This window comes from Hypanus sabinus, chromosome 23 (assembly GCF_030144855.1).
Source record: "Hypanus sabinus isolate sHypSab1 chromosome 23, sHypSab1.hap1, whole genome shotgun sequence".
NCBI classification, from domain to species: Eukaryota; Metazoa; Chordata; class Chondrichthyes; order Myliobatiformes; family Dasyatidae; genus Hypanus; species Hypanus sabinus.
In genome coordinates, this window is record NC_082728.1 from 61394401 (window position 1) to 61408353 (window position 13953).

Sequence of the window (13953 nt, forward strand, 5' to 3'; positions counted from 1 at the left end):
TACAGAGGCCTCATCAACACCTAAGCTATGCACACCACAATCAGAAGCCTCGCTTACACCAGAAACCTAAATAAAGAAAAAATGTATTATGAACTTAAACCAGCCAGTAACATAAAAGATACCAAACTTTTTTTTCAGATATATAAGCAATAAAAGAGAGGCAAAGTGATATTGGACTGCTGGAAAATAATGCTGGAGGTTCCAGGCCAGCTCTCCTGTTGGTGCTGCTCTCCAGTGTTTGCTCCCTGGAGGATGGAGGTTTCAGGCCAGCTCTCCTGTTGGTGCTGCTCTCCAGTGTTTGCTCCCTGGAGGTTCCAGGCCAGCTCTCCTGTTGGTGCTGCTCTCCAGTGTTTGCTCCCTGGAGGATGGAGGTTCCAGGCCAGCTCTCCTGTTGGTGCTGCTCTCCAGTGTTTGCTCCCTAGAGGATGGAGGTTCCAGGCCAGCTCTCCTGTTGGTGCTGCTCTCCAGTGTTTGCTCCCTGGAGGTTCCAGGCCAGCTCTCCTGTTGGTGTTGTCTCCAGTGTTTGCTCCCTGGAGGATGGAGGTTCCAGGCCAGCTCTCCTGTTGGTGTTGTCTCCAGTGTTTGCTCCCTGGAGGATGGAGGTTTCAGGCCAGCTCTCCTGTTGGTGCTGCTCTCCAGTGTTTGCTCCCTGGAGGATGGAGGTTCCAGGCCAGCTCTCCTGTTGGTGTTGTCTCCAGTGTTTGCTCCCTGGAGGATGGAGGTTTCAGGCCAGCTCTCCTGTTGGTGTTGTCTCCAGTGTTTGCTCCCTGGAGGATGGAGGTTTCAGGCCAGCTCTCCTGTTGGTGCTGCTCTCCAGTGTTCGCTCCCTGGAGGATGGAGGTTCCAGGCCAGCTCTCCTGTTGGTGCTGCTCTCCAGTGTTTGCTCCCTGGAGGATGGAGGTTTCAGGTCAGCTCTCCTATATCAACTCTCCACTACCAGTAATGACCTCACTCCTGTACACCTCCTCGCCTCCGACCTCACTCCTGTACGCCTCCTCGCCTCCGACCTCACTCCTGTACGCCTCCTCGCCTCCGACCTCACTCCTGTACGCCTCCTCGCCACTGACCTCACTCCTGTACGCCTCCTCGCCACTGACCTCACTCCTGTACGCCTCCTCGCCACTGACCTCACTCCTGTACGCCTCCTCGCCTCCGACCTCACTCCTGTACGCCTCCTCGCCTCCGACCTCACTCCTGTACGCCTCCTTGCCTCCGACCTCACTCCTGTACGCCTCCTTGCCTCCGACCTCACTCCTGTACGCCTCCTCGCCACTGACCTCACTCCTGTACGCCTCCTCGCCTCCGACCTCACTCCTGTATGCCTCCGACCTCACTCCTGTATGCCTCCGACCTCACTCCTGTACGCCTCCTTGCCTCTGACCTCACTCCTGTACGCCTCCTCACCACTGACCTCACTCCTGTACGCCTCCTCACCACTGACCTCACTCCTGTATGCCTCGCCTCCGACCTCACTCCTGTATGCCTCGCCTCCGACCTCACTCCTGTACACCTCCTCGCCTCCGACCTCACTCCTGTACGCCTCCTCGCCTCTGTCCTCACTCCTGTACGCCTCCTCGCCTCCGACCTCACTCCTGTATGCCTCCTCGCCTCCGACCTCACTCCTGTACGCCTCCTCGCCTCCGACCTGTACGCCTCCTTGCCTCCGACCTCACTCCTGTACGCCTCCTCGCCTCCGACCTGTACGCCTCCTCGCCTCCGACCTCACTCCTGTACGCCTCCTCGCCTCCGACCTCACTCCTGTACGCCTCCTTGCCTCCGACCTCACTCCTGTACGCCTCCTTGCCTCTGACCTCACTCCTGTACGCCTCCTCGCCTCCGACCTCACTCCTGTACACCTCCTCGCCTCCGTCCTCACTCCTGTACGCCTCCTTGCCTCTGACCTCACTCCTGTACGCCTCCTTGCCTCTGACCTCACTCCTGTATGCCTCCTTGCCTCCGTCCTCACTCCTGTACGCCTCCTCGCCTCCGACCTCACTCCTGTACGCCTCCTTGCCTCTCTCCCAGCAACAGTTGTGTCATCACAGAGTTTATGGAGGGTGCTTGAGCTGGGCCCAGCCACACAGTGATGACCGTAGAGAATAGAGCAGCGGGCTAAGTACACATCCACAAAGTGCACCTGTATCAGTGTTAGTGAGCAAGAGATTATTTCCAATCAGCACACTGATTGTGGTCCCCCGATAAGAACGTTGAGGATTCCAGTTGCAGACTAAGGTACGGAGGCCCAGGTTTCGAAGCTTGTTAACTTCAGAATATAACAATATTTTCCTTTTGAATGTTTACTCAATTACCCTTCAGACACAGATCAAATAGTAACTTTCAGCACCCTTTTCAGGACATATCACAAATCAAAACCTATATAAACAGCCTAATCTCACCTCTCATTAGCCAGTGGCCTTCAGTTATCATTCTCCTTCATTTTGTTAAAGAAACAATCAAAACCATAAACCTCCATTAAACTTCACGTATTACAATCACACCTGCTGTGGACATTCAATATAATTGCAACACCCACCATGTGATTACCACACTTTGTTGCATGCCCTCCAAAGCTAGCATCCATATTCCTGGCATGTGTTAGCTCACAGAGTCACCACTCAGTACAATTTTACTGTATTGGTGCAAGAGCATCTATTTTTTACACTGTCCTGGCCCTGTGCAGCCAGAGCCGTATTTCTCCTTCCCTTCCCCGAGCTGGGAGTGGCAGGGTGCACCACATCTTGCCATCTTTGGAAGAGTCATCCCATACTACGGGAGTCTCTGGGAGAAGGTTCAGGAGCTTGAAGATTCGTACGGCCAGATTTGGGAACAGCTTCTTTCCAACTGTGATAAGCCACAGATGCCGTCTGACCTGCTGGGTATGTCCAGCTTTCACTGTTTTCCTTGACGTTTACCCAGGAACTGGATTAGCCTAAACTGCAACTCAATGATTAAACAACTGCCAAGAGAACGTGACAACTAAATGTTGGCTTCCTACAGTGATACACACATGTGCGAAGCAAGGTATATGAAATGGGGCCCAAGAGATGCAAAGCAAAGACATCAACACTGGGACACAAGGCAGAGCACAAAGGCTAGTAAAACTAGAATATATAAAAACGAGTAACCCTGAAACAGGCATGCACCCTTCCTCCCTCGGTAAAACAAAATTGAAACACTCCTCCAAAAGAAGATTGAGTTACTCAAAGTTTACTCCCCGGTCAATATCACTAACACCATCAGTCTGTTCTCTTCCAAGTCACATTGCTCTCCCTGGGACAGCCAGCAAATCAAGCCTACATTGTGCATTATCAATTAAAAACCACAAGTTAACAGCACCAATGAAAGCAATGCATTCTTTACACAACAGTTCCTGTTTTCAGTTAACGAATTGCTTAAAGCTGCTAAATTTACAGGTCTTGGTTAACCTCTGTACTTGCCCTGTAGCAATGAGATCCTGTAATAATGTAGTCAGGAAATAAACAGTGAATCTCATTGTTTGTCATCCAAATAGTCCATCAAAAGGTGATATCTAGTTTTCTGAAAAATAATATTTTATGGCTGAAACACACATTCAACAGTAGACAAAATCAAACATTCTGCCTGCAAGCGCACGGAGCTGTCTCTGTGAGGAAATACTGCCTTTTCCCCATCTTAGAGCTAACAAGTTCCGAACTTCCACCGTGCGTATATGTGAAGACAAATCCCCAAACTCACCGAGTCGTTCACCAGCAGTTTCCCAAATGTGTTTGAACTTACACTGGGAACCCACTCCGAGGATTGCACTGGATTAGACCCTATGCAACAAGTTCTGTTCCATTCATTTCAAGGCAACCAGTAGGATTTTTAGAGACTAAAGACTGCAGACACTGGAACCTGGAGCAAAGTAAAACAAATCGCTGAGGAACTTAGTGGGTCAGACAGTATCTGCGGAGGGTAATGGACAACTGACATTCTGAGTCGAGGATCATTATCTACACCACACCACCAGTTCATAAGAGTCTTCATCTGTACAGTACCTGCAGAGCAAATGGATAACTGTCATTTCAGGTTGAGACCCTGTCCCATCAGTTCAGAAGGGCCTTGATCTAGAATGCCAATTGCCCATTTCCCTCTGCCCGACAACCTGAGTTCCACTCGAAGCTTGATTTCTGCTTGGTGGGATGTTTTGGATTGCTTTGGTCATCACAGGTTTAAATAACACAATAGTCAGGGTGGTCAAGCCACATTAGAGTTCAATCCTGACCCTGGTGCTCTCTGTACGGAGTTTCAACAGAGAACAGGTTCCCATACCAAAGACCTGCAGATTACAAAGAAACCGGCTGCTACAGGGTGCCCCAGTGTGCGAGTGTGGTAAAATCTGGCAGAGCTGACGAAAATGTGGGAAAATAAAATGGATTTAAAGTAAAATTAGTGTAAATACAAGTTTGATGGTTGGCATGGACTCTATGCAACATTGTTTTGAGTTTTTCTTTAAAAAGTACGGATTAAATGAAGGTGTACAGAAGTGAGCAGGATCAGCTGGTTGAGTAACCTTGCACTAAGCGTCAGTCGGACCAAACAGCCAATCGTGCACTTCAGAAAGAGAAAGGCAAGGGATCAGAAATAGTGAGTGAGTGAGTAGGCTCCTGGGTGTCAACATCTCTGAGGATCTACCCTGGGCCCAGCATAAAGAGCACAACAGAGGGTATACTTCATTAGGAGTTTGAAGAGATTTACTATGTAACCAAGACTTTCATTAATTTCTACAAATGTACTGTGTACAGCATTCTAACTGGCTGCATCAACATATGGGGGGGGGGGGGGCGGTAGGAGACTACAGCACAGGACCACAATAAGCTGCAGAAAGTTGTGAACTCAATCAGTACCATCCTGGGCATCCAGGAGGAATGCCTCAACAAGGCAGCATCCATCATGAAGGACTCCATCACCCAGGACATGGCCTCTTTTCAATGCTACCGTCAGCGAAGAGGTACAGGAGCCTGAAGACACACACACGATTCAAGGACAGCTTCTTCCGCTCTGCCATCAGATTTCTGAATGCACATTGAACCTCACTATTTGTTTTTTCTCTTGTTGCACTATTTAACTTTAAAAAAATATTTATACATTTAATGTAATTTACAATTTTTATTATTACAACAAATTTCACATATGCTTGTGATAATAAAGTTGATTCTGTGAAATATTTTGGAGCAATTCTGAATGTTTCTGAACATCTGGGACCAGTGCATGGTATAGCCAGCCATTATGTAATTTGTGGGTAGGGAATTATCAGCAAAAGGACACAGACTCTCAGAATCTCAATGCCAAGGTTTATTTGTTTACTTAGAGATACTGCCTAGGACAGGCGTTTCCACCTCACTAAGCTGCACCAGCCAGCAGCCACCTATCTACCCTAGCCAATCACAGGACAGTTCACAATGACCAATTAACCAGTATGTCTTTGGACCACGGGAGGAAACTGGAGCACCCGGAGGAAGTCCGTGCACTTCACAGAAAGGACAAACAAACCTTCTTAAAGAGGGTGCCAGAATTGAACTTGGATGCCCCAATCCGTGCTGGGCACAAAGCTGGTCCTTTTTGGCAAACTGGTGATTAGAAAAATGCGCGTGTTTTCCAGTGGGTCGGGGGCTCAGCAGATTTCAAACCATCATTTCATTTTCTAGAATCTCATTATCAATTAAAGCTCATCCTTGCTCTTTCAGGAATTTCCAAACATCTGTCCTAGCTTTAAGAATTAAGAATATCTTAATCAGAATATTTACAATTTCTTCCTGGATTTTCAATATCCCAGCAATCATTAGTCACACACACACACAGCTGTACTAAATCAATATATTACTCTGCGTGGGACTTTTGTTCAGCAATCAGAACTTTGACAGCTTGTGTATTTAACTAAATTCAGGCAAACAGCTACATAAGGCAGACAAGTCCTGATTAGCCCGCTCTCTCTCCAGTTTACCATCTGGCAATGATCCTTAATCCTGAAACCCTCAACAAACTGCAAAGGGAATTCAGCACAGATTCAGGTTTGCCTTGTGCTTCTGTCAGTGCAGGAGTGAAACACGGGTGATTATCAGACCACTTGCCACAATTTTATTCAGACAATCACCTTCCACAGAAATAAAATCTCCTGCGTTTATGTAACTGACAGAAATTTCTAGAGTTAAAAATTAAATGTCCTCTGATGCTGAGGAGGATTTGGGTATGCAAAGGGAAGCTTGCTGCTGCCTGACCAAGTGGCAGCTACACTCAAAATCAGATTTTGGTCTGTACAGATATTCTTGCAGTTCCTTTCTGCTCTTGAACTTGGCAGAGAGGTATCATTCGTAACTTAGTAATAGTATAATTATCAAGTTTCCATTTGACATAAGTTTATAGAACATTTGCCTTTCCAAATATCTGGTCCAGATTTAAGATTCAAGAGCCAATATCTTGATGAAATATTTCAAGTTTTTCTGGATTTTCAGGGCAGGATGGGCCCTCCGGCCCACAATGTTATGCCAACCCTTTTGTGAATGAAGGGTGCATGTAACTAATATTATCACATTGTGCTGAAGACACACAGTGATTCACCCCAATTCTAAACTGGTTTTTTTTAAAGCCAAGTTTACCTGGACTTGACCAACTCTCGTGGGCATTAAACACAAAACAAAAGCAAAATGGTACAGCACAACAAGAGGCCCTTCCGTCTGGGCCAACTAGGATGTCAGATTAAGCTACACTTATCTGCTGGCTCATGATCCATTTCCCTCAGTTTCCTGCAGGTAATCCCTCTTAAATATACATTTCCATCACCACCCACGGCTGCCTTTTCCAATCGAGTAGCTTACACATTAAAAAAAACACACCCTGCATATCTCCTACAAAGTATTCCTACTCACCTTAAATTTTTATCCTCTCTTATTTGACTATGAGGCAAAAAAAACCTTACTATCCTATTTTGCCCATAGAAGGCAGAGAGTGATTAGTAGATGGAGTGTATTCTGCCTGGAGGTCGGTGACCAGTGTTCCACAGGGATCTGTTCTGGGACCCCTGCTCTCTACTATTTTTGTAAACGACTTGGATGAGGGAGTGGAAGGGTGGCTTACTAAGTTTGCAGGCGACACGATGGTTGGTGGAGTTGTGGATAATGTGTAGGTTGCAAAGGGACATTGACAGCATGCTGAAATGGGCTGAGAAGAGGCAAACGGAGTTCCACCCAGGCAAGCATGAGGTGACTCACTTAAGAACGCATTTGAAGACAGAATACAACTTAGTGTGAAGGAACAGAGGGATCTTGGGGTTCACATCCAAAGATCCCTGAAAGTTGCAGCACAAGTTGATTTGGTTGTTAAGAGGGCATAAGTTGTGTTGGCCTTATTTAATTAGTGGATTGAGTTCAAAAGCCACGAGGTAATGTTGCAGCTCTGGAAAACCCTGGTCAGACCACACTTGCAACGTTGTGTTTCATTCTTGTCACCTCATTATAGAAAGGAGGTGGAAGCTTTAGAAAGGGTGCAGAGATTTACCAGGATGCTGCCTGGACTGGAGAGCATATCTTATGCAGATAATTTGAGAAAGGTAGGGACTTTCTCTTTGGAAGAAAGAAAGATGAGAGGTGACTTGACATGAAGATAATAGGCACAGATCAAGTAGATCAAAGGTCGGCAACGTTTACCACTGAAAGAGCCAATATGGACCCATTTCCCACTGAAAAGAAAACACTGGGAGCCACAAAACCCGTTTGACATTTAAAATGAAATAACACTGCATGCAACGTTTTTTTTTTGCCTTTATGCTATGTATAAACAAACTATAATGTGTTGCATTTATGAAATTGATGAACTCCTACAGAGAAAACAAAATTACATTTCTGCATGCAACAAAAACATTTTGAACTCCGAAAAAAAGACGTTGGGTTGAAGGTTACTCCATAGGTAGCCTACCTTGGATCGAAGAATTAAAAGAAAGCGCGCACTGGCGGGTGTCAGGCATTGGCAGTGGTGATGTGTATTAATAGCAATAAAAAAAACACGTTGTAGCGGTGTAGCGCTACACTCAGCGCTAAAATAAAGACACTGCAGTCAAAGCTATCTTTATTCAAACTAAACAGCCTTGCTTTAAAGCCTCCCTCAACCCGTCACAGTGGGCGCGGATGCTCCAAAAGACATGTACTCACAAACCCCCGTAGGCTATCTCCCTTAGCCGGAACGGTGGCTAATTGTGAGCCGGTTCGGATGTGCCGGGAAATGGGGTCTTCACAACGTTTTATTTAGATTGTACAAGATCACCATAATCTTCAAATTTCGAATTACATTTCAAAAACTAACAAACCACGGGGAGCCGCAGCACAGAGATCAAAGAGCCGCATGCGGCTCCGGAGCCGCGGGTTGCCGACCCTTGAAGTAGATACTCAGAGACTTTTAACCAGGACATAAATGACTAACAAGAGGGGCATAATTTTACGACGACTGGAGGAAAGGCAAACTAACAAAGCTAACTGATTGGATGACAACCAATCCCAGGTTGTTGTTCCTAATGACCTCTCAAATGTTCTTGGTAAATAGTTGTGCTCTGGGTGCACTGTTAGCTGCATGGCTTACTGAATAAAGGTTATTTCGTGCTCCGGCTCTGTTCTGTCTCCAAGCATCAGTAATTAAAGGCAAGCGAATGCAACACAAGTTTTGAGCAGCAGTGATAATTTTTCCTAACAGAGTGGTGGGTGGTGGTAGAGACAGATACATAAAGGGCATTTAAGAAACAAAATCACAAAGATGATAGGAAAATAGGGGGCGACACAGGAGGGAGGGGTTAGATTGATTTTAGAGTACGTTAAAAGATTGGCAAATATTGTGGGCCTGTATTTTGCTGTAATGTTATATACTTCAATTTCACAACCCCAGTCTCTCCTCAGCCGTCCGTGCTCCAGAGAAAACAAATCAAGTTTGTCTAAACTCTCCTTACAACACGTGCCCTCTAATCCAGGCAATATCCTGGTAAACCTCTTCAGCTGCACCCCCCCCCCCCCCCACCGAAAGCCTCCACATCCTTCCTGTAACGAGGTGGCCAGAACTGCGCAGAGTATTTCAAATGCAGCCCGACCAAAGTTTTAAACAACAGGAACACAACTTCCTGACTCTCATACATCACACACAGCAATGTAAATAGACATGGCCACACCTTCATTACCACCCATTTACTTGTGTCAAAACTTTCAGAGAGCTATGGGCTTGCACCCCAAGATCATCAATGCTCCTAAAGATCTGGCTACCCTTTGCTACATCTTCCCTTGGCGTTTGACCTCTGAAACCCCACCACTTCCCAGACTGTTGTCACTGGAGGTACATCTTGCACATTGGGTGGCAGTTTGTGAATTTCCAACCTATATTAGTAGATCAGGAAAGCTAACAGACAGTTGACAGCACTGAGTTACAAATTTCAAAGAAAAAATTTTCTACCCTGACAGTCATTTTCCGCTGACATTTAACCCTGCTCAGGAGAGGAAATCTGAAGCGATGTATTCAGGTCTGACTAATGAAGTGAACCACATACAACACCGTAAAACTCATTAATTTTAGATGCACCTTCAAAACTAAATCCAGCAGCTCTCCACCGTGATTCAGTCAATGCAGCAAATTAGCTCACTTTAAAAGATTCAGCTCTTATCCTGAGAGCCACTCTTCACCAGAAAGTCCACTGGGTTTCTTACTTAAAGGAAGGATATCAATACTTTGGAAGCAATTCACGATTACTGCACTAGGATCTGGCGTGGACAAATCTTCTGTCCACTGGAATTTATAAGTGTGAGGAGGGACTTGATAAGATCCTGAGGAGTCTTGAAAGGTGGAAATCATTCTTCTTTGAGGAATGCATCTAGAACTCTGCTCAAAAATGAAAGGGTGTTTTTAAAATCTTACAGAAGGAACTTTCATTTTAATCTCAGTGGCTTACAAGTATGTAAAAGTCCTTTTCTTCTAATGCACAGGAGGCACCCTAACAGGGAAGGAAATCAGGTGGAAACCCTCTTACCCAATTAAACCTCTTAAATGTGCAGGGCACAGGGAAGGGCAAACACATTGGGTAAGACTCACTGCCCAAACAAAGCCCAAGACACCCACAAACTGTCTTTGGAGATTGTGAGGGGTAGTTTTAGAAACAAGCTTCTAAACCCGGGCCTCTGTATCTCCCTTCAGCAACTTCATCATCAGGAAACTGCAATGGGTATGGATTGGTGTTAACACACTGACTCACCTCAGGATGTGTACTGCTTTACTCTATGTGGCTAAGCACAGCTCAGATGCACTGATAACACCCCAGCTGTTGTTGGTAGAACCTCAGACGAGGCTTCCAGAAGTGAGATAGATCAGCTGCTCAAGTGGTTCCAACAACAAACTCGCACTCAACACCAAGGACTGTACGGTGGACTTCAGGAAGGGGAAGGGCAGACAGCACGCACTAGTCTTCACCAAGAACCATTGATGAAAAGGGTGGCCAGCTTTCAGTTCCTGGGTGTCAACATCTCAGAGGACCTGTCCTGTCATTGATGCTACTTGGAACTCTGCATGTCACTCAGAGACCTCTTGCAGATTTCCGGAGATGAACACTTGGACTGGTTTCATCACCATTGGCACGGAGGCTCCAATGCACAGGGTCAAAAGAGGCTGCAGAGAGTCAAGGACCTCACCATCCTGGATATATCCTCTTCCTGTAACGGAGTTATGATCCACAAGAAGTTTCCAACCTCAGCTCCATCACATTTCTGAATAGGTCCATGAGCCTATACTCACCACCTCAATGTATTTTATACATTACTTTGGGGAAAAAAATCAATATTTCCACTGTACTTTCGTCACAAACAACACATTTCACTTAATTTAAGGCAGGGATTATAATTCCAGAAATTCACCCCAGTGCAGACACACAGATCATTCACACGAGTAAAAGACTCCCTAACGGGCTTCCAGTTGTCAAGCAGGTCTCCATGTGGAGGCGCGCCCCTGCTACTTTCATGAGCAGTGAGTGCAGTGGTCTGGAGGAAACGGCTCAGGCGCCTCTGCCCGCTCCCAAACCAGCGTCCACACGGCATGTGAGCAGATGCGGTGAGCGGCCGGGCCGTCGCTTACCTTCTCGCTGCCGGCCTGTTTGAGCTCGCCTCCCGGCTCCCGCTGCTCGACGCTCTGCCCCTGCTCGGGGATGCCGTGGACGTATTCCATCTTGCACTCCAGCCCCAGGCTCCTCAGCAACTCATCCGTCTCCTTGTCCACCACCAGCAGCCGGGTCTCGCCGGCCACTGCCTTGATCTTCTCCACCACTTGCTGGTGGCTGTCCTGCTCCACGTTGTCGCCGTTGACCTGCACCACCTTGTCTCCGGCCCGCAGCCCCGCTGCCTCGGCCGGCGAGCCCGCCTCCACCAGCCGGATGAACTGGCCCGTCTTGCCCTTCTCGCCGTGCAGGTGAAACCCGTAGCCGTTCGGGCCCTTGCTGATGACACAGAGCCGCGGCCTCAGCTGCTCCTTGGTCATGGTGCCTCCGCTGCGCTGCGCTCCGCCGGCCGGCCGGACAGACGGCCGAGTGGCGCTCTCCCGCTCGCCGCCCTGACTGGCAGCTCACGCTCCCAATCAGCGCGCGCCAAAGGAACATGACCTCAGGGCGGTCCTCTAATCAGCCAATCGGCGACGGCCGGCCCCGCCCCTCATTAATATTTATAGAACTTTGTTGATAAGCGAAAGAAGTGGTTTCACTTGCCATGACTTCGTTCAATGCATTTAAACCCTATGTGGTTTTATATATATCGTATTTTATACATGTTATAACATTGCATCGTGAAGCGTCGAGTATTCATAAAGCTTGGCCAGGGTCGCCCGGTAACGAGTCCGGAATATTGATTTGCAACCACCTGCGGAGCGAGGCGTCCCCACAGTCAAAGGCGATAAACTGAATAACCCGTCCCTTGTATTTAGAATACATAATGACAAAACAAAGTTAGAAAGTTCGAAGCAGAACTGAAAATTAATTTAAAATAAACATATCAGTGAAATCGCTTTATCTGCGCCGTCGTCCCGTGTGTGCTGCCACTTGCTGGGAACCGCGAGTATTGTTTAACAATTTTAGGATAAGAGACGGCTGGGAATTCAAACTAATTTGACAGTACAATGAGCATAGGAGGTTACATTAAAACTGAGAAAATGCATTGTGAATTATTGGAAGCAATAAAAATCATCAGAATAAGTAATAAGGTTTAATTCAGAACCAGGCTAAAAGTACGCGTTTTAAAGGTAAGAAGCTCATTAAACGGGATTAGTAAATTGCTGCGCAATTCACCAGTTAAGATTCGGATACCATGGCAACTGGCGAAACCTGGCGAAAACAGAGTCGGAACGGGTTCTTAATACTCCCGGACGCCAAGCATTCAGAGCAGATAGGGAGTAATGGAGTGACCGTGTGATAGGGAAGAATATTTTCGTATTAAGAGGCGATGTTTTGGAATGACCGGAGAAAGAAATTACCTCTTTGGAATTAAGAAACAAGTGTCATTACATTTCTGAAAACCTCTGTGGACTCTGCCTATGCTTCCCGCTCCCTCAATTAAACAGCCAGCGTAATCAAACAGCCCACCCACCCCGCTCTTCTCTTTTCCACTCTTCCTGAAGGTACGGTCTCACGGACAGCTTCTATCCTGGTGTGATGAGACTATTGTTTCATAGTACAAAAACATTAGCAATCGACCTCGTTATGATCTTGTTCTTCCCTGTTAGCGCACTGCACTTTCTCGTTATTCTGCTGTGTTGTGTTTCAGCTTGTTCTACCTCAATGCGTTGTGTAATGAACTACATGAACTGTCTTTAGGATAAGCTGTTCCTCTATCTCGGCACATGAGACAATAACAAACCAATTAGCATTCCATTCTCAGAGCTAAGTTATATCAAGGAGCAAATTGGCCAGATGTACGAAAGCCACAAAGAGAGACCTCAACTGTCCAAATTTGGACTGGGGAACCAATAACAAAAGAGCCAAATGAGAGGGGTTTCTTAAGGGTATTCATTACATCTCTTCATTTTGAGGGGGTATTCATTTTATCTCTTCATATGTTTTCTTGTGGGCATTCCTGATAAATAGAAAGAAACAATGGAATAATGAAAAACCACACATGGCAGAGACAGACAAACAAACAATATGCAGAAGAAACAATCTATACAAATACAAAAAGAATGATTAAATAAACAGCAAATATCAAAAGAATGAGTTGCAAAGTCCTTGAAAGTCAGTCCAGAGGTGTGGGAACAGGTCAGTGATGGAGTGAGTAAAGTTCTCCCCTCTGGTATAAGAGGGGATAACGTTTCCTCAACCTGGTGGTGTAAGAGTTGAGGCTGCAGTGAAAAGAGAGATTGGCCTGGATAGGCTCCCTTGATGATGGATACTGCTTACTGCAACTGCTCCTGTGAATTGGCAGGAGGCTAAGAGCAGGAAGCCTTGTCTGGTTGGCTGCTGGAATTGATGGCTTTGTTGCAAAGTTTTCAGATGATATGAAGATAGGTAGAGGGGCAGGTAGTTTTGAGGAAGAAGAGAGGCTGCAGAAGGACTTAGACAGATGAGGAAAATTGACAAACAAATGGTAGATGAACTACAGTGTCTGGAAGTGCATGATCATGCACTTTGATAGAAATAATGAAAGGGTTGACTGTTTTCTAAATAGAGAGAAAATACAAAAACTGGGGTGCAAAGGGGCTTGGGAGCCTTGGTGCAGGATTCCCTAAAGATTAATTTGCAGGTTGAGACTGTGGTGAGGAAGGTAACATTCATTTCAAGAGGACTAGAATATAAAAGCAAGGATGTAATGTTGAGACTTTATAAAGCACTGGTGAGGCCTCACTTGGAGTATTGTGAGCAGTTTTAGATAGAACATGGAACAATACAGCACACTACAGGCCATTCAGTCCTCGATGTTGTGCCAACCCTTAAATCCTGCCTCC

General features: G+C 46.4%; 1 protein-coding gene across 2 annotated transcripts in view; it reads right to left on the reverse strand.

The window, feature by feature from the left end:
- Positions 1 to 11587, reverse strand: part of nherf1b (NHERF family PDZ scaffold protein 1b) — a 121635-nt gene extending 110048 nt beyond the window's left edge. For both annotated transcript variants that reach the window (XM_059948986.1, XM_059948985.1), the window contains exon 1: positions 11107 to 11587. In XM_059948986.1, the coding sequence (XP_059804969.1) occupies positions 11107 to 11505 (399 nt within the window). In that variant the 5' untranslated portion in view covers positions 11506 to 11587. The remainder of the gene's footprint in view (positions 1 to 11106) is intronic.
- Between the last annotated feature and the right edge of the window lie 2366 nt (positions 11588 to 13953).